The 25,719-nt window shown below is 40.8% G+C and overlaps 1 protein-coding gene across 41 annotated transcripts in view; it reads right to left on the bottom strand.

Moving 5' to 3' along the window:
• The window catches only part of Trpm3 (transient receptor potential cation channel, subfamily M, member 3), an 857,614-nt gene that overhangs the window by 130,196 nt on the left and 701,699 nt on the right, over window positions 1–25,719 (bottom strand). For all 41 annotated transcript variants that reach the window (XR_003952780.1, XR_003952781.1, XM_006526956.4 and 38 more), the window contains one exon: window positions 8,465–8,537. Coding sequence is in view for 37 of the 41 variants with exons in the window: in XM_006526956.4 (XP_006527019.1) it covers window positions 8,465–8,537 (73 nt within the window). In the remaining 4 variants the exon portion in view is untranslated. The remainder of the gene's footprint in view (window positions 1–8,464; window positions 8,538–25,719) is intronic.

The raw sequence follows: 25,719 nt of genomic DNA, 5'->3' as shown, positions 1-25,719 counted from the left end.
ATCTGGTCTTCTATACCAGGAAATATGTTTTGGCTTCGTCAGAGAGTGAGTCTTTTCTTTTCAGTTGGAAGGGTTTTAGGGAGTGGGGAAAGACATGGCATTATGACTGCATCTTAAAAAAGACTTAACAAATTCCTTCATATTTTTTTCTTCCCAAATCTTTCCATTTGAATTTCTGGATGTCCCAAATTCTAAGACTTTGAGCACCACAAAGTGCAAATCAGCTTGATTCTAGCTTTGAATTCAGCTTTCTTTTCTGGTCTGCTATTTTTAATATTTTTTTCCATCTGCTTTCACCTTCCAGGTATAGGAACAGTTTACTTCAGTCCCAGTCTTGTTCCATTGGTTGAAGCAACATAGTCACATGGTCCTAACATATCTATAAAAGAAACTTGGGTATTTAGCTTCCAACATTAAAGAGGATATTAACTATGGAAAACATAAACTGCAGCTTCTCAGTCAATGTTTTTGACCAAGACCTCATATTCTTATTTTAGATGCATTTATTAGCAAGTCATGGTAGAGCCTTGCTTTTGCGACCACATTTGTCAGCCTCTATGTTTGTCTGTGTTTTATCATGTACCAAGAAAGGTATAGTTGTCATGGATTATCTAAAAGCATATAAAAATGGAGGCACTGTTTAATATCTGGTCCTGGACATAGACCCCAGGATGCAGAACAAATATGAGTGACACAAATCCAGATTCTTCCAATTTCAAGTAGTGTGTCTGTGGCCAAAAACTCAGTTTCTCTGGACCCCATCTCCTAATGATCCTTGCCCTGTAGTTTTATTATAAAGATTAAGTTAGTTAATACTTAGGAATGTGGCTAACTATGTATTAGTTATAATTGGTACTTGCTAGTTTTATTGTTGTTTTTGACTTGGGCAGGGGGAAACAAGGACTACACTTGAGGGCTACGGCCTTATCTGAGTGTTCATTGCATTTAATTGCACTGTGCCAGCTAATTAGTTGTGTACTACAGGAGAGTTACCAGTGTACTCCAAGGGAGCCTGAGTCTAAGACTTCAGCTAGAGTTTTCGTTTATATCCCATCATAGCTGTGATGTGCAGGTGGTTTCACACACATCTTCCCCATTTCAGCCTCTTGACTGAAAGACCCATGTTTTGTCAGATTCCCCTCCTTTCCTGGTTCCTAAAATTCCCTGCCAATTCGCAAAACACTCCATCATTATGTGCATAGATTTAGCATGAATGCTTCTCATACCACAAAGCCCCAATTCCTGCGTTTGATGTGCTCAGCAGCTGAGTCGTCTTCTCTCTGCATTTGAAGGAATGTTTTTGCAAGTCTGTTTCAGTTCAAGACCTCTTTGTTTACCCTTGAGTACTTTTTCTCTTCTCTTCTCTTCTCTTCTCTTCTCTTCTCTTCTCTTCTCTTCTCTTCTCTTCTCTTCTCTTCTCTTCTCTTCTCTTCTCTTCCCTTCCCTTCCCTTCCCTTCCCTTCCCTTCCCTTCCCTTCCCTTCCCTTCCCTTCCCTTCTCCCTTCTCCCTTCTCCCTTCTCCCTTCTCCCTTCCCTTCCCTTCCCTTCCCTTCCCTTCCCTTCCCTTCCCTTCCCTTCCCTTCCCTTCCCTTCCCTTCCCTTCCCTTCCCTTCCCTTCCCTTCCCTTCCCTTCCCTTCCCTTCCCTTCCCTTCCCTTCCCTTCCCTTCTCTTCTCTTCTCTTCTCTTCTCTTCTCTTCTCTTCTCTTCTCTTCTCTTCTCTTCTCTTCTTCCCTTCCCTCTCCCTGTCCCTCTCCCTCTTTCTTTCTTCCTTCCTTTCTTTTTATGAGGCTAGGAACTTCCGGAACAAGCGGGTCAAGTGTCATTGTTATTATTTTCATTAGTAGTACAAACTACATACTTTAAAATGGTGTCACACATGATTATGTAATTAAGACTAGGCAGTGACTGATTGCACAACCGATCCTGATTCATTATTCTCAAATAAGTCAAGCTGGGAAGCCACAACAATCAACGAGTTCTTCGTTAGTGGAGAGCTGTTTAGAAGTGGTGAATTTGTAGATCTGAGCATTTGAGCATTGTTCCTGGGATAAATCAGAGGCTTATATGTTGTGGTGGTTTGAATGAGTATGGCCTCCATATTTGAATGGGTGGTCTGCTGTTTATGGAACTGTTTGGCAAGAATTAGGAGGCATGGCCTTGTTGGAGGAACTCTGTCATTAGGAGTGGCCTTTGAGGCTTAAAAAGCCCATTCCATTCCCAATGATCTCTCTCTGTACTGTGCTCTGGATTAGATACAAGCTGTTAGCTCCATCTCCAGTATTATGCCACTGACATGCTCCCTGTCATGATGGTCATGGACTCTACTACTCCATAGAACTATGAGCCCCCCAAAGAAATCCTTTCTTTTGTAAATTGCCTCAGTGATGGTGTCTCTTCAGCGGCAATGGGAAAGTAGATAAGACAGACATATTACAAAGTGAACGGATGTTTATTTTCAGAGGAAAAAGTGACAGAGTATGCTACATCAGTATTTAGAAATGAACACATGGTGCTAAGGAAAGAGTAAGAGACTTGAGCTTATTCTGACCCTGGTTCTACTACATCCTCCAAACACAAGCTGAAGCACATAGAGCAGCTGAACCTGGAGTAAGGAGTAAAGTAGAAACTAGGAAGGAACCAGTGCGAAGGGAGAGGGTTTATTTCATTGTCAGAGGGACACATGGAAAGGAAGCAGACAATGTGAGCAGTAGTGTTGGGAACCTGAGAGATGCTGTGATGCTGGGAAGTCAACATGCAGGGGCCACAAGGGGTCCTTTGTCTATATACAACCTGGGAATGTCAACCACAGAGACACTGGGCATTTGCATTATTAACGACTAAACCTCTTTTATCTGTGGCTGTTTCTAGAAACCTCTACAGTTTATTAAACACCTTGTAACGTCAGTCTCATTCTCTTGTTTTCATTTTGAAATTGGAAGGGCCAAGTTCTATATTTGGACTTCTTTGATGAAAAAAAAATACAGCACATAGAATTAAGAACTAACTTGCGGCCATCTGGAGGCCTATGTCTATGTGTCATTCAGTAGGCCATTGACCAGGGAGGATAGAGCCCTTGCCCATGACCTTCACAGGTATCCTTGCTGTTAATGTGCCTTTAACTGGTGATCGACTGATATGGGAAAATAATTTCATTTCTATTAATAAGTAGTACTTATCAAATTCCTGCTGTTTGTCAGCAATTTTGTCAAATGCTGAGAAAAAGGGACAGAGACAGAGACCAAGAGACAGAGAGAGGATATACATAGCATACAAGCACAAGACTTGCAGCCAGGGTACTTACATTCTGACTGGTCATTCTTGGTTTATTCCAGCTGTACTAGCATCATTGTTAATTTCTGCCACTTTCATGGCCAAGAAAGTGCCAGTTTGGAGAGAAATTATCCCAAAGATCTATGAAGATTAGATGACAAAAATTCTGTGAATTATGGTTTTTTTTTCCAAATGAAGGGGATTAAAGGATTTGAGTTCTTTTATTGCATTATCTGGTGGAGATAAGGTTATTGCTCTTAGATATGTTTGATTTTTTCATGAAAATGAGCTTTCCCTAAGTGAACTTTTATTTGAAGGCAGAGTAGTGTGTGCTTTGCCACTCTCTAGATTCCACTCCTTTATGCTTTATTCAGGACCCCTGTGTGCATACTCAATGCTTTCTGTACTTCACCTTAAATTAATACTTTGAAATTTATGGAGTCTTTCACATTTAACATGTTATGATTCCAATGGGCTTTGGAGATGGAGGATGTCTCTGTATCCTGGGGATTTTTAAAGCCTTGGTTTTTTCCACAAATGGAAACAACTATGTGGTAAATGTGAACCATGAAGGACTGCAGTGAGTTGGCCTCAGAGAACATCCAGAGTGGCCTACTTAGATGTCCTTTACATCAAACCACACAAGAAAGGTACCACGAGCTCAACAAATACACATTGCCTTTCTCATATGTGGTGGAACTTGTGTACATGTGCATCCATGGCATGTGCAGACAGATGTGACCTCTCATTTTCAGCTTGTTGTCATCATCATCATCATTATCACTATCACCATCATCACCACCACCATCTTCAGTCAGACCACCATGTAGTAAAGATGTCTCTCCAGTCACTGGATTAAGTGATTTGCTCTCATTATCAATTAAGATGGTTACCGTGACAGCAAGAGGGTTACCGGTATTATCTCAGCTTCACAGAGAAGAAGACTGGGGCTCAGTGAGATCAAACAAGTTTTCAGTTAAGGAAAAGTGCTTTGAAAGTGGCCACTAGTCTTGCTGCTATAAGGTGTCATGCCCATTGACTCTGTGGCTTCACAGTAGTAGCGTCATATGGAGAAGGTGGTAGTGGGTGAAGCTAGAGGTGAGAGGAGTATGTGAAGAATGCTTGGGTGCCTGGACCTTTATAATACATATAATCAATATAACTAATAGACTCAGGTCTTAGGGGGAACAGAAGGTAAATATATACTTTTCTACAAAATATTAGAAATGATTAAGGACAGACTATTAAAACTGAAGAATGTAATACTGATCGTAATAAATACACACAATAATTAGCTATATCTGTTGTGAGCTTTGTGAATATTTGTATGGATGCTCGGACTCTTGTTAGTATTCATTTGGCCTGGCTCCTGGTTTTGTCTGCTGAACAAAGCACTATACTTTAGCACTGAATTAAAGCATGTAATTATAGGGCATTTAACCTTGGATATTTGCACTGGGGGACGTTTAATGCCTTTTGACCCTTAGCACTTCTTTCAAGACAACCGTGGAGTCTTTACAGTTTTAAAAAGTCATTTTGGACTTCCTTTCTGTCTCTACAACCTCCATTTCATGGGTTACTCAGGTTTGCAAGATGGCTCGGCAGGTAAAGGCCCTTGTTGCTAAGCCTGGTGACCTGAGCTCAAACTTTGGGACCGACATGGTAGATGGAGGGAAGTGACATCTGCAAACTGTCTTGTGTCTCATGTGCCCCCCCCTCCAAATAAATGTAATAACTCTGGCCATGGACAAGCCTTACCACCTCCCATTTAACAGCTCCACCATTTCCGTGACCCCCTTGTCACTGTGAGACATTCAAAGGTGAGCCCTTATCAGAATGAAGCAAGTCCCTATTTTTCTTGGAACCTCTCTGCTGAAATTGCCAGGAAAGATGGATCTTGAAAGACTCACTTGGAAATGCTTTATGGGAAAGTCATCTGCCTAAGGTATGGGGACGCTGGCCTTTACTGCTTACTTCACTGCATACCGATGCACGGGTTAACTTTGTATCAGAGGACTGAACCCACGACTATAAATTCAAATATAAGAAAATGAAACCAAACAGCTCAACAGCAAGGGAAGCAAGGATATATTTCCTCCATGGCCACCTGGTTTCCCATCTGCCTTTCTTTTTTCCTAGTGGATTTATGGAACAGTGGTTTGTTTCCTGGCTTGGTTCCAATAATAACTACTGGTTTTTTTTTTTTTTTCAGAAATGTCTTAGAATAAAAATTGGACTTTACAAATAACCCCTGAGTATTACATAATTGAAAATTAAATATAATTGTAAAAATTAAATGTTAAGGCTGTTACTTGCCTTGGCAAAACACATAGGAGGAATATAATAAACTTAAGAATTTAAAATGCATGTAATTATGGATATATGCTTGATCATCAAAGAAGTCAGCCAAAAATATGCCTGATTCTCTTTCCAAATCAAGTAGGTCACTATCAGGGAGCATTTAGAAGTCTTTGCAAGATAGAGTTGACACACTATAATCTTATAATGGCACAAATTCCCGTTAGCATAACTGGTGCATAAATAATGTTCATTATAGTGATTAGAAGCATTACTTTCTTAGAGCAATAAAAACTTCCTTTCATCTTCTCTATAGCAGTACATTTTAAGCTGCAGGTTCATGACCCATGAAATCAATTGAGTAGGGTACAATTAGCATCCGGGAAAATAGATTAAAAGAGAAAATATTCAATTTCATTGCATATTGTCCATGTAAATATTATCCCAGGTACCCTAACTCCAATTTTTCAAAGTGCAATATGTATAATTACTTGATTATGACATAAACTGTGTTTCACTTTGTAAAATACTATGCCAGCCCCACTTGGAAAATAGGTCTTCTACAGTATGAAAAATGAATTCTAGGGCTGACATGAAGATGATGCATAATTTCTAGTCTCATAAATTTCTAAAAAACAAGTGTTTTCACTGAACAGTCATAGATAGCTATTATGTTTTTACGGATATTCTGATCCCTTCTCTGTTTTCTGTGAGTTTGTTCCTGGGCATTTGTTATTATCAGTGGAATAAGGGTATCTTGGTTGTATACATGAGCTCTCAGGTTTGGACTGAACCTTTTGCTAGCTAGCTTCTCTTGACCATGTTCTGCCTCGCCCTATGCCTTCATTTCCTTATTTATAAGTGTGGCTCATGATGAACTGGCAGTGTCACTGTTGTGCAGAATCAATGCACAATAAATAATTGTAGAATTATAACATTATTGAGAATAAATGCACTAAAGCTCTTTACAGTGTTTGGCATATAGTGGGACTTCAACAAATGTTAGTTATTGATATTATTACTTTCCTTATTAACTTTATATGAGAATAGAAAATATTAGAGTTTCTTGCATCTTGTTTTTTAGCTTTGCCTCTGATAAAGGAAACATAAGGCCCAGAGTCTGTCTTGTGTTTCAGCCTATGCACAGAAGCCAAGGCCCCTAATTCTCCTTTTCAGTGTTTATATTTGTAGTTGAAAGGGAATATCTCACAGAAATGTAATGTATAGAACTATGAAAATGACATTACACAACCACACAAAAGTCAGTGTATCAATCCAACTCCCAGCATGGTTTACAAGTTCTAAAATGAGGTAAGAAACTAAGAATTCGGCCATCGGATGTATAAAAGAAATATGGAATAGAGTGTAGGGAAAGAAGGATGGGTATAGTGAGCTTGTATGGGGATCATTTAGGATAAGGAAGATGTTCCACATGTAACCATGTTAGCAGTGGCCTCTACTGTGAGTGACCATATATTGACCTTGGATTGAGAAACTCTTGGGGTGATCAGGAGTCCAGTGAATGCATATGAACACCTGGGGAGTAGACAGGGAAGAGTGTTATTCATCTTTGTCTAAGAGTCTCATGTAGTATGGTGAGAAGTCAGGTATGTTGGAGCTTACTAGAGGTTTAATGATTAGTGTTGCATTGTTCAGCAGGTTGCTTCACCCCTTGTAGCTTTTCTTATTCCCCTGGCAAAGGGAGATTCAAGATATCATATAGTTCTGCCACGATTAATGTTTACTGTAGTCATAAAGAGCTTGGCACAGTAGCTGTCATATGATAAGTCTTCAAGAAAATAGCAATAGTGAAAGAAGAGTAATAGACTAGAAACAAAGAGGGACGTAACTGTTCTTTTAGCCAAATCTGTCACTGGATCACTGAGCAATCCATTCATTTCTTTATCCAACAAAAATGGAATGCTGTGTGAAGTGGGATTTAGTACAGTGCTGAGAAGGTGAACGAATAAGACAGGTTACTGCTCTCATTGAGTTTATACTCTATGGAGGCCATGGCTAGGCAATAACAAGCCAGACAAGATCGGTACTGCTGAATTACAGGGCTAAGCGAGAACACAGATGTTTACAGCTGAGGACCACACTCAAAAATGATTTGCAGTTTGTTCATCGTGTACTTTCAGTCTGAATTTTTGAACTGAACAGGTCTAACTTTCATCTACGTATTTTAATACTTTTTGTCAAGTGTGGTTTGCATATCAAGGCATACTGACGAGGAGATTTAGAACCTGGAAGAAACTGGCCTTTCCTTGGCTCTGGCTCCAAGGATGAGGGCAGGTAGTGTGACATCTTTGAGGGACCAGGGCTAGAGAGCAGAACTTAGAAATTAAGCGCCAATAATCCAAGTATTACTGTGTTTATCATGGTAAACAAGTAGCTTTGAGTTCAGATCAATGCTCAGTTATAACAAAAAGTATAGGCTAAGTTTTTATTTCTGCTTTCCTCTCAATGATATTTGAGTTTTAATTTTAATGTTTACACACACACACACACACACACACACACACACACACACACAGCTACATCTATACCAATGCACCCATAGGTGTCTATGAAAGGAAAGAAAAGATAGTTATAAAATAACTTCAGATAACAGTATTTTACCTACTACATTAACTTTTTTGTCTAGATTTTTATGATTTAATGGGTATGAGTTATATTGTATTCAAAATTTACAAAATTGAGTTACATGCAACATGTATGCATTAGTTGGCTTCAAGAGTAGTAACAGTGTCTTATATGGATGGGTCACTGGCTGTCAGTAATTAGACATGACACAACAACATTTGTGGTTATACCCATTAATAAGAGACCTAAGGTGTCTATATTAATCCATTAAAATCACTTTTTGTATTATGTAGACAGAGAGATTCTTACCTTTGAGTAATGCTGTCAGGATAGCTAAATCAATGTCCTGGTGGCCTTCTGACCCCATTCGAAACACTGTGATCTGCAATTTGAGAAAGGAGACAATTAACAACACATTTTCCTCCAAAGAGAAATGAAAAGAATTAGACCACATATGAGCAGTGACTATTTTACTGTCTCTGAAGTAGTTTCTTAACCACAGGGCAAGCACACATGAGGTTGAGAGGAGTGGGCCCTGCAAGTGATTAAGAGAGAGAGAGAGATATGTCAATAGTCTCCAAGTGGGGACCATCTTAGATAACTGCATGGATTGTGGTTATCAAGTGAGACATTCAGGATTCACAAAATATGTAAATTGTAACACAGACCATGAGTGAGAAACTGTGCTTAAAGATAGATGACCACTATGTTCTGTAGAAAACGGTCCATTGCATGTGCACATGTGCACACGATAGCCTTCTCTACACTCATTCCTTGGCAATAGATGTCCGTACTGGTTGTTTTCTGTCAACTTGACACAGCCTAGGCATATCTGGGAAGAAGGACTCTTCACTGAGAACATGTCTCAATAAGAATGCCCTGTAGGCAAGTCTGTAGGACATTTTCCTGTTTAATGGTTGATGTGGAAGGACACAACCCACTGTGCGCAGAACCACTCCTGGTCAGGTAGTCCTAGAGTTTTTAATAAAGTGGGCCTCTGAAACTGAAGAGATGATTCTCATCGGCTCCTTTCCAGAGGATCCAGTTTCAATTCCCAGCACCCACATGGTAGCTTCAAACTCTCTGTAACTCCAGTTCTTAGGATCTGACAACCTCTTTTGGTCTTTGCAGGCTCCAAGTGTGTACGTAGTACACAGAAATGCATGTATTCAAAGCACCCATACACAGAAACTAAAGTAATAATAAGCACAAGGAAAAAGAAACAATCCTGAGCAAGCCAGGAGGAGCAAGCCACCATTCTTCTATGGTCTTTGCTTCAGTTCCTGTCTCCACCATTCTGCCTTGAGCTTCTGCCTTTTATTATGCTCAGTGGTGGCATGTGATCTGGGGTTGAAACCTGGAATCAACCCTTTTCTCACCAAGATGTTTTGATCATGGTATTTTATAATGGCCATAAAAACCTTAACTAAGACCTCATTTAGAGCTTTGACATTGGCATGCATTTCAGCATTTATCCCTCCCAATGACTTTGAATATCCTTTAGAATCATCCAACAGTATATCCGGATGATAAGAAATGGACTGTAGGGCAGACAAGTAACAGCTTTTCCATGGTAATATAGGAGAGAAACCGTCTCTGGGGAAGGATAACAGGAAGGTGAGAGAGGAAACATCAGTGAGGAACTAAATCTTCCCTGAGATTTAACTGTTGACAAGAGAAAGAGAAAGAGAGAGCTGAGAGACTCATTGTTGAGGAGATGTTTGTGGTAACAATTGATGCTGCTACCACGAACTGGCGATTGGGAATAATCTCTACTTTTATGGCACTAAAGAATTCCCTTCATAACCTTAAAATTTGCTGACATTAAAAGAAAGCCCCAAGAAATGTACTTATATGCACTCACTATGGTCACCAAAGGCCCAGGTTTATGTTTCTGGGAGGAAACTTTTATGGGCACACAGGAAGCAGTGGCATTCATATCGATGCACAGCTCAGGGTTTGTTTGTATTGTGTGCTCTAAGAAGGGACTCTCCTCAGATACCTGGCCTTTTAAAGTTGTAGAATGCTAGCTGGGGAGAGAAGGTTTCTAGGTGTGAAAGGCAAAGACAAGCAGCATTGGCATGTGGTATGGGCAGTGTTTTAGAGGCAAATTGAAAAGGGAACAGAGGGCATAAGGACACATGCCCCAGGAAAACGTAAGACTCGTTAGGGAATAAATCAAAAAACCGCATCCATACTTGAACTGATTGTTGGACACGACAGTGATTCGTGGTTAAACATCATTGGTTTCTATCAGGGAGGAGCTGAAAGATGGTTTTCGAGCAAACATTTGCTTGAAAAACTTAGTGAAGAGTTTTGATAACAGACCAAGACTTAATCTATTTTAAGGAAACTTCCTGCTGTCTTCATAAAGAATCTTATAACTTTGCTGAAGAACAGGAAAGATTGCTAAATGATGCATGTCCTTGGTTAACTGATCAGGAAATACAACACAAAAATGTGCCAGTGTTCACTACGTGAGTTTACAGTTAGATATAATTTTAGTAAAAACTCCAAATGTGTTTTTGTGACTTTGATAGATTGATCCTATGATTCAAATCTTAATAATGACACAAAATGGTCATAGGATGATTTACTGAACCATAGAACTTAAAAATAGTCTGATGTTGGCACTGGGAACAAGTGAGTAAAGTGTGAAATAGAATATGACCTGGAGACATTTCTACACACATGCCAGCATTTGAAGATGACCAGAAGGGGCACTGAAAGTCAATGGGAAGGAAAGCACCTATTTTCTGTTCCTATCCCCTTTCTTTCCCCTCTTTGGCTTTCTTCTTCCCTTCCTTCTTCCCTTCTTCCCTTCTTCCCTTCTTCCCTTCCTTCTTCCCTTCTTCCCTTCTTCCCTTCTTCCCTTCTTCCCTTCTTCCCTTCTTCCCTTCTTCCCTTCTTCCCTTCTTCCCTTCTTCCCTTCTTCCCTTCTTCCCTTCTTCCCTTCTTCCCTTCTTCCCTTCTTCCCTTCTTCCCTTCCCTTCCCTTCCCTTCCCTTCCCTTCCCTTCCCTTCCCTTCCCTTCCCTTCCCTTCCCTCCCCTCCCCTCCCCTTCCCTTCCCTTCCCCTCACTCTTCTCTTTTCTTTAATAAAGGGGTCTTGTTATGTAGCTGTCTATAGTTATAGCCTATGGCCTCAGCTTCCCTGATAGCTAGGACTGTGGGTATGAAGCACTGCCCTGAGCAATAGGTGGTGCTAGGACACTGCATTTCCAGGTTAAAAACATTTTAAATTTCTTTCCTATCTCACGTCACACATATCAAATTCCAAATGGATTTAATACGTGAAAATGTGTAAGAACTGATATAAAATACAAGAGACTATCATAATAGATCAAGACTTCTTTTTTTCTGATATAATGGAATTCTTAGATTTATCCCCAAATATGATGTAAAGCACAGATCTCTCTCTCTCTCTCTCTCTCTCTCACACACACACACACACACACACACGTTTTGTGTTACATATACTTTAAAATAGTTTTCAAAAAATACATGTCATACTTTTAAATTAGATTTTTGGGATAGTATTTTAATTATAATTTCTCCCTTCCCTTTCTTCCCTCCAGCGCTCCCTCTCCCTGATGCCATTACCTGTTCTCCTTTAAATTACTGGCCTCTTTTTTCACTAACTGTTATTGCACATATGTAAATGTATATTCATAAATATTCCTAAATATTGTCTCCTAGTAATATCAAAAGCTACACTCATAAAGTCTCACCAATATGACTAAAAGTAGCCCAAACATTACCTAAAAGCAGTTATTTTAAGGTTTCTGATCTTAGCTGTTATATGCTTTGATTAGGCAATCCTGTCTGGTTTCTGTGCTTGGAGTTTACAAAAATATGTCCCTGTTACGGAACATGACACTTTAGTTAGGATTATTTTTATCTGAATGTGTTTTGTAGCTAATCCTCCTTCATGCATCTCAACTGTGGCTTGATTGATTGTCTTCCCTAACTTCTTAGGTTGAAACCTAAGGCCAGTGTGATGGGTCATGGAATATGGGGCAGTTCTTAGTGTGTTAGGTCTTGATTAATGGTTGCTATAAATTAATATCATTATAAGAGAGCTCATACAGATATGGTCACCAGTTGGTGCCAGTGTTTGGGAAGTGGTGCAGCATTTGTCAGAGGAAATACGTTACTTCGGGTGGGTGTACTCCCTCTGTTTTCTGTCTGCTGTTTAAGATAAGAACTCTCAGCTTCCTACTCCTGTAGCCCTGGTTCCCTGCTATGATGGAATCTTATCCCTCTGTAACCATAAGCTGAAATAAACTCTTCCATGTATAAGTTAAAAAAAAAGAGAGAGAGAGAGAGAGCTCATTCAGGACTCTCATTCCTCCTACTAGGTGAAGACACAGCCAGAAGGTACCACTTAGGAGCCTGGAACTGACCTCTATAACGTTGTCACTTTGAATTTGGGCTTCTTCGCATCCAGAACTGTGGGAAATAAATTTCCATTATGGATAAGACACCTAGGTTTTAGCAGCTGAGGTGAATTATGGCAGCCCTTTTCCCAATTATAAAAAAGTCCTGTTTTGGGGAGAGCCTTTTCTATGTGTCAGGAATAGTGATATATATTTTCAAGTACATTATCTCCAACCCCTCATTCTATACCACAAATAAATGTGTGTATACATACAGATGGATATATAAAATACACAACCAACAAATCATTGGCATGAATATTTATGAATATTTATATTAGCTTGAGAAATAAATCAGGCTCAGTTAGTTATCTGTGCCTAGGACTCTTTTTTTTTTTAATTAGGTATTTTCCTCATTTACATTTCCAATGCTATCCCAAAAGTCCACCATACCCTCCCCCCAACTCCCCTACCCACCTACTCCCACTTTTTGGCCCTGGCGTTCCCCTGTACTAGAGTCAAGCTCAACAGGGTCTTCTTTCCCCACTGATTCCGCCAAGCCTGTTCCCTTGGCTGTGGTTTCCCTGGATAGTAGGTAGGGACAGTGGGAATCTCGTTCATCCATTCATGCGCGTCACTAATTAGATGACAAGGCATTTGGCTACTTTAAGAGAGTCATAGTTACTCCAGCCGTTTTCCTGCGCTTCATTGAATTTCTTCACTTTGACATTCAGAGCACTGGGCAGAAGTCATATAAAGTTTGCAAGTCCAATAGGCCTCTTTTTCCAGTGATGGCCGACTAGGCCATCTTTTGATACATATGCAGCTAGAGTCAAGAGCTGTTGTTCCACCTATAGGGTTGCAGATCCCTTTAGCTCCTTGGGTATTTTCTCTAGCTCCTCCATTGGGGGCCCCGTGATCCATCCAATAGCTGACAGTGAGCATCCATTTATGTGTTTGGTAGGCCCCGGTGTAGTCTCACTAGAGACAGCTATATCAGGGTCCTTTCAGCCAAATCTTGCTAGTGTATGCAATGGTGTCAGCGGAAGATGAGAAGCAGCTGTAGCATGCTCTGAACTCCAGAAGGGATTCCAGAACAGAAGAAGACGTGCACCCTGCTGGGAAGGAGCCAGAGGGCAGAAGTGACAATTTGGCTAATTGTTTAAGTTAACTCTTTCCTCCAGGGCTGGAACGGCCTGGAAGATATTACTGCACACCAAGCATTTAATTGATTACAAGCACAGGGAACTTGGGTAGCATTTGCGCTCATTGTTGGAAAAAAAAAAAGAACAAACTCAGTATCAAGTGGGATTCTTTGCACATCTGTTCACCTTTCCAATGCCTAAACCTCACTGCATAATTAGGGAGTCACATTTCAGATGGAAATCCTCCTGATGCAGTAGACTGGCACGTTAAATTTACCCTGAAATGTAAATTACCAGGTTTTCTTAGCAACAGATGCGGACTTGGGTGGGAGGGGGAGATACTGATGAGTGGGGAGTTTCTAAGGCATTTACTGGGGAAGCCTGAAGAGGTTCATGCGGCTGGTGTGACAGAGCTTCAGACGGTATTGGCATGAAAGGACTTTGTTTTTGAAAGTTGAAGTGTGTCCGTGTCCCATCCTGGCACACAAGTGTTTTGAACTGGGGCTGACACTGGGAGCAAGAGTGACTTCAGAAGAGGCCAAAGGAACACCAAGGAGAGCCAGGGACTCCAAAGATGTGCTATACATTATAATTTCCCTCTACTGATCTGAAATAGCATATTGTTATCGCTACTCTAAAACTTTTAAAATTTGAAGTGAAAATTAACTTCATATAGCCACCCTCTACTGCTTTCGGTGTTGATAGCTTTGTACTCTATTCTATTCTATTCTATTCTATTCTATTCTATTCTATTCTATTCTATTCTATTCTATTCTATTCTATTCTTTCCTACTTGGCTGTTTATTCTGAAGAACAGCTGCAGAGGTGGCCAGTGTTTCATGATATGCATGGACTCTGGTGAAGTTAGCCAGTTTCCCAAGGCATACATATTTTCACCTCTATCATTTTACATATTGTTCCAGTGAGCATTCTCGTGTGCACAATGGGTGGAGTGATGCACCTTGAGGATAAAGCTTGTGGAGTGGAAGTTCTCAGGCCAGCTGCTCTGGGCCAAGAGCTCCCTCATTCTCTGATTTTCTGTTCAGCACCCTAGCTCTTTCCTTTGTCTATCTTGATTCTGATCATATATGAAAAGAAAAAATCATTTAACTTTATAAGAGGTAAATTTTTCCTGTAATGACTCTGAAACTCTCGTTCTTGCTCTTAACATTTCATACATTTCTTGTTCCCTCTCATGCTATCATCTTCTCTGACTACATGCTAAGCAGAAAAAGAAAAAAATAAGATGCATATAAATTTTGGTTCATTTTCTTTCTTTTTGTTATTTAAGGGGCAGAAAAGGACTCAATATGCCTCACATTTTCTCAAATATCATAAATATAGGTGTAATAAAATTCAACTAAATAGAATGTTAGCCTGATTATTTTATAGATAATTTAACATAAAAGTATAGATAATTTAGCAAAGGCTAATTTTTTCTAACTTACTGTAACATTGACATTTTTAACATGAACACAAACATTAACTCCAGCACTTGTGTGACTTGGCTGGTTATAGCTCAAGGGTTTCTGGGATACAGGCAGACTAATCCAGTCTACCAGATGCTCAGTAAAGCAAGCTGAGCAAGGACCCAGACTCCTTCCTGGAAATGAGTCTTTTGTTTATACAAAAAAAAAAAGCGCATGTGTATAGGGGTAATGGTAGGTAGAAAGTGGAGTCCCACAAAGCCTCACAAAATACTAGGAGCACAAAGAAATGGTGAGGATTACTCCTCGGTATATAGAAAAGCTTCCTAAGGTGGCTCGTGTGGAGTTGAATAAAAGAATTTTTCCACAAAAGAATAAGTGTGGAAAACATTTCAAGTTTTTCTCCAAATTCAACCTTTTTCCTGGACAAAGTGCCTGAGCTCAGATAACATTATGACTTTTATATGGAAGGAAAGTGGAGTTTTAAATTTTACACTCTTCCCTTATTTCTTACCCTCCAACCCAGCTTCCAATGAGCATTACCGCTTGTCTTCATTTTCATGTTGTGTCTCCTTACAAGTCAGAAATTTGGTTTCTGTACTGGTCACACCCAAGCCCTGCATGACACTAATTCACTAGGAAGGTTGACTGAGCATCTCTACCTGGTGCTCTGAGTACAGAAGATACAGTAGTGAAACAATCAGAAAAGACCTGTGCCTTCTCAGAGCTGGCATCCTCAGAAGGGGAAATGAGAGCGTCCGTGCAGTAGGTGATGTCACACCAGGAAACGTTCTGTCCAACACTGCTTCTGCCTTCTCTTACCTCCCCTTGCTCTGTCCCAGACTTTGCAGCCTTGGTTCAGCCTGCAGCATCTTCAATTTTGTGGTATTTTTTTTCCACTGTCTTTTCTGATTCCAAACCTTTCTCTCATCTCTTGTTTCTTTCCCATAAGGCTAATCTATAATCTCCTGTATTAATTTTTTAGTGGCTTCCATCTCTCTATAAGAACAGAAATTCAATCAGGGCGTTCAGGTATTGTGCTCTCAGCTTGTTCTTTAGTCTCATCTCTTGTTGACTGCACACTCACTGTCAGCCCTTGCTACCATCGCTATCATCAACAGCCACAACCCATGCTCACAGACCAGATGTCCCACTTGTGTGTGGGCAGCCTGCTCCTTTTTCAAGACTCTAGTGGTTTTGGATTTTCAGCCTTTGTCCATTACATTTCTTCTTAGTGGACTCCCATTCCCTTTTCTTGGTCAACTAACTATAAGTGGTCTCCCACTCCATACAAACCACCTTAGGAAGCTTTTCTATACACCGAGGAGTAACTCTCACCTTTGCTTTGTGCTCCTCGTATTCTGTGAGGCTTTGCAGGACTCCACTTTCTGCCTGCCACTTTTCCTACACACACACTTTTCTTTGTATAAACAAGATACTCATCTCCAGGAAATCGTCCTGGTCCTTGCTCAGTAAACATTTGTTGAGTGGATAAAATATCACCAAATGCTTGGGTTTAAAAGACTGATTTAAAGAAGATGGAAAATTTAAAGAGAAGTAGGCTATGCCTCACAAGTGTTAAGAATCAATTTTAGCCCAAGAGTCTATTGGATGCTGTGCTATTGTTGAGGGACTAAATGGGTATTGTGTAAAGGAGGGTGGGTGTATGACTCATAATCATTGTTTACCGAGACTTGGTATAAGTAAGAAAATCTGAGAGTTACAGAAGCACAGAACACCCTAAAATATGTTTCAGCAAGAGGCCTGAATCTTTGGTTCTATGCATATTAAACTACACTCAATACAGGAAAGTTAAAAAAGAATGCACCCAGGGAAATGTAGCAGAAACATAAAGTGACTTAGGGGGAGCCCAATTAGTTTGTTTGTTTTTCCTGAGAAATAAATGAGTCTTTTTTTCATTGTGAAAATAACAACTGTTGAATTAATCTTGGGCTCGCCATTTTTAAAATCCAGTAGGTCTCAGGTCAAACAGGAAGAGGCTATGAAAGAATATACCAGGGAAATGAAACCGACTCCCTTTCAAAGTACTATTTATCAGCTTAATTCGTGACATAACTCTATCGCAGTGGGCATCGAGTCTGTGAAAACAGACAGAGGTATTGAGCGGAGGTTTAGAAATGAAAATAACCATGACATTACACTGAAAGGCAGGCAGAAGCTACAAAGGCACTTCGGTTCAATCGATCCGAAATAGAAAGGAACCACAGCAGATCCCTGCTGCTAGCTATTGTACAGATGACATCTGCGTTTGACAAATGGTTTGTACCGTGTCTGAGACGTTTACAGAAATGCTCTCACTGCAAGTAGATAATCAGCAGAGGAAATTCTTGCGATTTCAGAAAAGTCCATCTATAACAAGGTTAACCAATAGATTCAAGGACACCAAAATGGCACATTAGAGTTTTCTACGGAAGAAATATTTTTATGCGGAAGTGGTTGCTCATGCCAGAATCCCAATACTCAGGAGGCTGAGGTAGGAGAGTTGCCATGAGTTCCAGGCTAACCTGAACTACAGAATAAATAACTGACCAAAAGATAAACTACAGACACCATAACCTGTCCCCCTCCCCCACAGGACAAATACACATTTCTGAAATGTTCCGCGTTCAAATTCTTAATACAATCTGCAGAGGCTTCCCCTGAAGGAAAGAGACTCAGGAATTCAATCATTGAATGCAGCATCTTTTATTTTGTTTTTAATCTTTTTTTAAATCTTTATTTTACGGTGATCAAACCTTGTGAACATAGCAGATAAGTGTCCTACAACTGAGCTACGGCCAGCTCTGGTGCCTTTTAAAGTCCACCAGGATATCATAACATTTCCCCTGTGACTCACTAGTTCCTGAAAAACACTTGAGACAATTGATTAATATAAATTTTAAGGGTATATGCTCCTTAAGATATGAATGATAGAAGATCATTAAAAAGGAAAACAGAAACCCTGGTTGGCAATCAAAGGAGGCTTTTATGCATACTACAGCTTTAGTCTATGGCTTTAGTTTTCTTTCTGGTGAACACAGAGATGACTTGGTACAAAGCGAATAAGGATGCATTTTTAGGAACAGAACTCCAGGAACCTGAAACTTCTCTGTGTTTACTTCCTAGCGTTCGAAAGATGAACTTTTTGGTAAGATTATTAAAGTTGTCACATTGTCAAAGTTACTTACTCTAGTCAGGGACTTATATTAATATGCAAGAGGCAAGGAAAGCAGAGGAAATTCAAATATAACTTTAGTTGAGAAAACAAAACAGCATTGGAGATAGAAATGCAAATTTAAACTTAGAATAGTAATATCAGATTCAATTATTTGTAACCAGTTCCGTATGAGCCATAGCCATTCCCTAGTATTCACGGGGACTGATTCTAGTACCTCCCATGTGCATCACACTCAGAGGATGCACAAGTCCCCTCAAGTCAACAGAACTGTGGTATCTATACAACCTTCCACACAGGTTATGTCAACTCTAAATGAATATCTACTGCAATCAATGTAAATGCTTGCGAGTAGCACTTTGACTGTATTGGTATGATGAGAAATTTAGTTTGTAGTACATGTGCAGATGCAGTTCTTTTCAAATAGCTTTGTTCTTTGGCTGGTTGAATCTTGGATGTGGGACCTGTGGATTCTGAAGGGATACTGTGCTAATTCTCCATGGAATATTTTTGAAAAAGCCTCATACTTTGTGCTGAACTAGTAGAATAAAAAAAAATGCTGTGGAGACAGAAATTGGTTGACATTAATATAATTCTAGCATGTCCTATAAAACTTTTATGAATACATTTGCATATTATAGAAATGATTACTCGACTTTGGAAAAGGATAGGTTGCTATGCAGTGAGCTTGTTAGTTTTTTTTTTTTTTCTCTCTTTAACCTTTGGTGCTTAGATTGACTTAGTTTTTCTTTCTTTGCTTTTTTATTAGTGAAAGATTGTCTTATAGGATGAGTCATGTCTACATCATTGTTCAGCTCTGTTACCTCAAGGGATCTTACAGATGAGCAAGTTGGCAGTTAATGAAGGGAGCTAGAGAAAGATTGCTATACTTTGTATTAGAATCTTATATTCTTTTTACCTTTTAAATCCCACCATAAATTTAAAACACTACAGGTTTTCCCACCCCAAAAATGTACTTCAGAGGCCAGAGGTACCCTACTATCTTGGACAGGCTGGACTTGCCACCCTGTGTGCTTCTTTTCTTCCCTTGCCCCTCTCCCCTTCCCTCTCCTTCTCTCTTCCCCCTCCTCCTTTTTTCCCTTCTCCCCTCCCTCTTCCCCCTCCTCCCCTTTTCCCCTCCTCTCTTCCCTCTTCCCACTACTCCCCTTTTTCTTTCTATTTGCCTCCTTTTCTACCCTGCTTTCTTTCCCCACTTCACAGAAGAGAAACAGAAGCATGTTTGAAACATTCTTTTTCATGCCACATTTTCAATTAACATTTTTATGGATGGTTGAGAAGTCTTCAAGAATGTCGTTTTAATATTTGCAGGACATTTTTATCTGATATAGTTTAGTTCATGTAATCAATGCCCCCATAGTTAAACAATTACATTTTTCCCCCTAAATGCTTGTTGTAACTAAAGATAAGTTTGGAGTGTGGATCTTGTTTTATATTTAGCATATAGTCCTTAGGATAAATTCCTAAGATGGGTGGAGCTTCTCTCACAACTTGTGTTATAGCTAGAGATGAATCTTAGCATCAAAGTGAGTTGAAGCTTGTGTTATCTTTGACCCTGATTTGCTGTGACAACATGCTGCTAAAACCACCAACCAAAGCTCAGGGGAGAGATGCTGGTTCCAAAATGATCCTGGAGAACAGATCCCTGCCTTTGTGAAGTGAGCCGGATCAGAACTTGTCCCTAGGTCTTCACTACTACCAGCCACCAGGAGGAGATTCAGTTCTTGTTTCTAACCCAGTTGACATGCTTGATTTTTCTTTCATTTCTCTGAAGGCTGCAAAGGGTCTCTAAGGTCATCTAGCTTCACAACAGGGCATGTGACAGCGAAATCTCCCAGTGGACATACTGCATGGGGACTGATTTTACAATACATGAATCATATCACAGTAAGAACAATTTAAAATATGGGTCAGTAATTCAAGGCTTCCTAAACTCATGATTGGCATTTCATTCATCATTGAGAGAGAGTGCTGCCACCTTGAGATGATGTTTAGGGCATCAGGACAAAAGTTCTCAGCTGTTTCTGTGATGAGGGCAAAGTGTGCAGTGGGACACAGCTCTTTATGTTGCTCTCACTATCTAGAGGGTGGGAACCAGAAGGTGGCCTGTCATCTACTGTCTCCCTCTTTCAGTTATTTTCCTGATGATGGATGTTTCCATGTTGACTTATCATATGAATGTGTGATGTGCCTCCCTGGATGTTCATGGGACAGATGTCACAGGACTTGCAGTCACATTTCCAGAAGCTTCTTTGTAAATCTTGTGGCAGTTATTAAAACACACAGAATAAAAATCATTGTTATTTATAGCTTGTCAGCCATCCAGATGGATGAAAGTTTAATTTGACCCAAGGTAATATTTTCCATTTTAGAAAAGCATATTGCTGGGTTCACATGCAATTTTTTTCATATATGTTTAAAAATAAATATAAATATCTTCCAGAAACAATACCCAGGACCCAGATGCACTTCTGGGCCTACACCACATATGTGCTTCTTATTGAATTATAACATTTTTCGGTTTTTTAAAATAGCTGTTTTTTCCTACCCTTTTTATCACTGCCAGATAAAACTACATATTTTTACCCCCTCATTTTTCTGTCATATTTACCATGACATCTCATGGTAAATGAGACATTTCTGTAGTAAGAACACTTCTTTGAGATACTGTCACTAGGTGAGACATATCACAAAGCACCATGAAGTGCTCCAGACAGAGATGATTCTCACTCCCCTCTTCAAACTAGTCCAGACCCCTGGTAACAGCACTATTAATAGCTTCCAAGTCGGGTATACCAGATGTCCTTAGTCTGTCTCTCCGGGAATCTGCCCACCTATTACTGGGCCAAGCCCGTTTTTCAAACTTAGGCAGTACAACCTTAAGATTGAGCAAATGAGGGAACTTTGAAACTAAGGATAATAAAGATATAAATTAATATAAATTTTGTTAGATATTTCATTTCTTCTATGTCCAAGGTAAGGAACAACAGAGACAAATAGTCTTGAAGAGCATGGCAGGGTCTCTGAGGGCAGTATCTCTGATTTATGTTAGGTAGACTTTTGATACTATATCTACTAGAGCTCTGGAGAGGAGAGCTACTTAAATAACACCCCCTACTCTCCTGAAAGATTGTAGTCAGGAGAAATGCTTTGGAAGAAAATCCTTATTTCAGCCTGGGTCTCCAACTTTAGGTTCACAGATTTTCTCTGTATGGCTTGCAGGATGACATTAGTTTAGTTTGGCAAATGTTCGGTGCTAAACGGGTCCTGACCTAATGTTCTTACATCTCAGAATCAAATACGTTTGACTGGTGGCCACTGGGGCTCTCTTTTGCCCTAGAGGCTGTACATTTTTTTAAAAGATATTTTCTTTATATACATTTCAAATGCTATCCAGAAAGTTCCCTATACCATCCCCCAGCCCTGCTCCCCTACCCACCCACTCCTGCTTCTTGACCCTGGCATTCCCCTGTACTGGGGCATATAAAGTTTGCAATACCAAGAGGCCTCTCTTCCCAGTGATGGCCGATTAGGCCATCTTCTGCTACACGTGCAGCTAGAGACACGAGCTCTGGGGGTACTGGTTAGTTCATATTGTTGTTCCACTTATAGGGTTGCAGATCCCTTCAGCTCCTTTCTCTGAGGCTGTACATCTTCTTTGTTCTCAGAATAGCAAAATATAAGCATCTGGTCAACTTAGTCCAACCTCCTACCTGATACTCTAATTCCCCAGTGAAATTGGAAGGAGAGATCTTGATTTTTATGGGTGGTATCAACTGAAAATCAGACTTGCTATCTTATGTAGTTTGTTCAATGGTTTAGGGGAAATTTTCAGTTTAAGCACCTTCTTCTCATATGGTACTGGGTGATGGTTCAACAATCTTTTTCTCTATTATAAAAATTACATTGTTGAAGGTAGTCCATGAAATCAGATAAGTGGCATATGGCAACCTTTCTTTCACTCAGAAAAGCCTGCCACTCTTCCCATTTGTGCTCAGGGCCAAGGACTCCCCACTGTGAACACTGGCTGTACATAGTCTGGCCTGGGGCTTGTCTCTGCTCTTTCTCATTATCTAGGCATATTTTGGGTTCTGTCTTGAAGATGACAGACGATGAACATAGCATGGACTTTGAACTAGATGACTGAAGAGAGGATGATGCTAGTGAATAGATGCATTTCCTTAGGCCTATGGTCCAGAGGAAACTATGGTTTGATGTCGAATCAGTTTCTACCATCATGCTGCACAGGTAGGTCATGGCAATGCCCTTCCCTCTGTTTTCCTTGTTGGTTCTCGGTGTGTGTCTCTCTTCTTTTTGCTGGTCTGCTCCACCCAAACATTCTGCCTGGCTCTCAGCTTTTTGCTCTCTGAGACAAAGTTCAATCATCACTTCTTGCATGCCCATCTTAGTGACTGGCTCTGTGCCTCCTCAGAACGATGTGAAAATTTCCTATCTCAGCACAGAGACTCTGATAGGGTTCCATCAGTACACCAATGCTTGTTCATTGCACATAGACAGGGTCATAAACACTGTTTGTATGCCACCATCATGACTTCAGCTAGCCTCACAAGTACACACCACTAGTTACTGCCACTGACTTTATTTTACATTTCACAGTTTATGACCTTGAAGCCATGTGTAAGGTCATGCAATTGGGAAAGGACAAGGATCCCAGAAGACTGTACTCTTATGTCCTGAGTAGACAAAATGGCAATGCCTGAATTGCTTATGATTAACCTTCTAGGCTACAAGCTAAGTGATCCCAGACTTAGTGGGGTTTGAGATCTTCTAAACTGAAGTAAAGATCATGGTATATCTTTACTGGTGTGACTGGGAGCACTGGGAGGAACTCTACTTGGTTCTGGATGAGAAATATTGCAAAGACACACCCACACTGTGACCAGATGTGAAGTATAAGATCCTGGTCAGCCCTTCCTGATCCCAATCAGGCCTTCTCACCTGTGGGTATGTTTATACTACCTGAAAAGCATGAGTCATAAGTAGTATTTCTATTATGAGAGATAATAAGAAGCAAGCCTTCCTGGCCTTGTGGATAAGTAGAAGCCCACTGGTGATGGATGTGTGAGGTCAGTGCACAGACTTTGTGGAGTGTATATTTGCCCCAAGATAATCCCGAGTTTTGTTTGCTTGAGTTAATATGTTTGAGAGCATTTGTAAATGGAGCTCTAAGATTATATCATAGCATGATATTATTGTCTTAAACAAAGGCAAACAAGAGAGAGCAAATAAACGAGCAAAATCACAAAGGCCAGTTACTGGAATCAAATCCAGACCCTCCCCTGCCTTGAACTGGTCCTGTGTGCCTGGCTTCGGTCCCATGGGCAGAAGCCTTCCCTTGTTTGTTTACACAATGCTGAGCCTGAAGACACTGCCATTTTTCTCTTCCTTTTTGCTACTTTTTTTTTTATTTATTTCAACTTGGCCTCCTCCACAGCCTTTTTTCTTGGGCTACTGGAGAAGAATGAAGAGCAAGCAGGGGCTGGGGGTTCTTTTTTCACATGACTGAATGGAAATACAAAAGGAAACAAAATGCAGCCCCAGTTGGCTTCCCCCTTAAAGCAGCTTGGCAAATTAAAAAGGAAGCTGGTGGGAGAATGAAGCCTTCACATGAAACTGCATTTTCTGACCTGACAAAGGAAGAACGTGGCATTCGTTCAGTAGTGAAAGGGACTATTAGTCTAGAGCCACATTATCCTGACCTACAGTGAACCTTGTTTTGAAAAGTTTCCTATTCTTTCACTCTCAGATGGAATTGATTCAAAGAAAGAGCAATTCAGTCTATCAGCTTCATTGTTTCTTCGGAAGCCAGAGTGATTAGTCCTTTCCCTTCCTAGTGCCAATGTGAACACATAGTTCTCCTGCTCCCAGGATTGCTTTGATTTTCTATGTCACAAGTAAAGAATTAGGTGGACTTCCCTGATAGCTTGTAAGGAAGTCTCAAGAAGAATACTTGGTAGTGTACTGGCTGGCTATCATTAGTAGCCAGTATAACTATGATCGGTAGTGAATATGGTCAATGGTATCTCCTTTACACTGAATCCAAATGTGAGCAATGCCCATCATCACCAGGTCCAAGCTACAGTCCTCTCTCCCAGGTAATTACAGAAGCCCAAGTAAGCAGCATCCTTCTTTCTTCCTTGCCTCTTCATCAAGCCCATTCTCTGGATAACAGCAGAGGCCTGAAGCCAGCAGCCAACTCTGTTTTACTCCCCATTGGCTGTACTTCTCCTTGGGCAAGTTCACCTCCATTTGGAAACCTGCATTTCCTCATCTAGAAAGTGGGAATCTTTGCTATTATAATATTTTTCTATTAAAAGTCAAAAGATGATAGGGAAGCAGGCTACCCGGGTCTGATCTGGGGCACAAGTCCCTTCCGCTCGACTCGAGCCCCGGGCTACCTTGCCAGCAGAGTCTTGCCCAACATCCGCAAGGGCCCACACGGGACTCCCCACGGGATCCTAAGACCTCTGGTGAGTGGAACACAGCGCCTGCCCCAATCCAATTGTGCGGAACCTGAGACTGCGGTACATAGGGAAGCAGGCTACCCGGGCCTGATCTGGGGCACAAACCCCTTCCACTCCACTCGAGCCCCGGGCTACCTTGCCAGCAGAGTCTTGCCCAACACCCGCAAGGGCCCACACGGGACTCCCCACGGGATCCTAAGACCTCTGGTGAGTGGAACACAGCGCCTGCCCCAATCCAATTGCGCAGAACCTGAGACTGCGGTACATAGGGAAGCAGGCTACCCGGGCTTGATCTGGGGCACAAACCCCTTCCACTCCACTCGAGCCCCGGGCTACCTTGCCAGCTGAGTCGCCTGACACCCGCAAGGGCCCACACAGGATTCCACACGAGATCCTAAGACCTCTAGTGAGTGGAACACAACTTCTGCCAGGAGTCTGGTTCGAACACCAGATATCTGGGTACCTGCCCTGCAAGAAGAGAGCTTGCCTGCAGAGAATACTCTGCCCACTGAAACTAAGGAGAGTGCTACCCTCCAGGTCTGCTTATAGAGGCTAACAGAGTCACCTGAAGAACAAGCTCTTAACAGTGACAACTAAAACAGCTAGCTTCAGAGATTACCAGATGGCGAAAGGCAAACGTAAGAATCCTACTAACAGAAATCAAGACCACTCACCATCATCAGAACGCAGCACTCCCACCCCACCTAGTCCTGGGCACCCCAACACAACCGAAAATCTAGACCCAGATTTAAAAACATTTCTCATGATGATGATAGAGGACATCAAGAAGGACTTTCATAAGTCACTTAAAGAATTACAGGAGAGCACTGCTAAAGAGTTACAGGCCCTTAAAGAAAAGCAGGAAAACACAGCCAAACAGGTAGAAATCATTAAAGAAAAACAGGAAAACACATCCAAACAGGTGATGGAAATGAAC

This window comes from Mus musculus, chromosome 19 (genome assembly GCF_000001635.26).
Source record: "Mus musculus strain C57BL/6J chromosome 19, GRCm38.p6 C57BL/6J".
NCBI lineage: Eukaryota > Metazoa > Chordata > Mammalia > Rodentia > Muridae > Mus > Mus musculus.
Note: the sequence above shows the minus strand (reverse complement) of the source record. Positions and strands in the feature narration are given on the sequence as shown.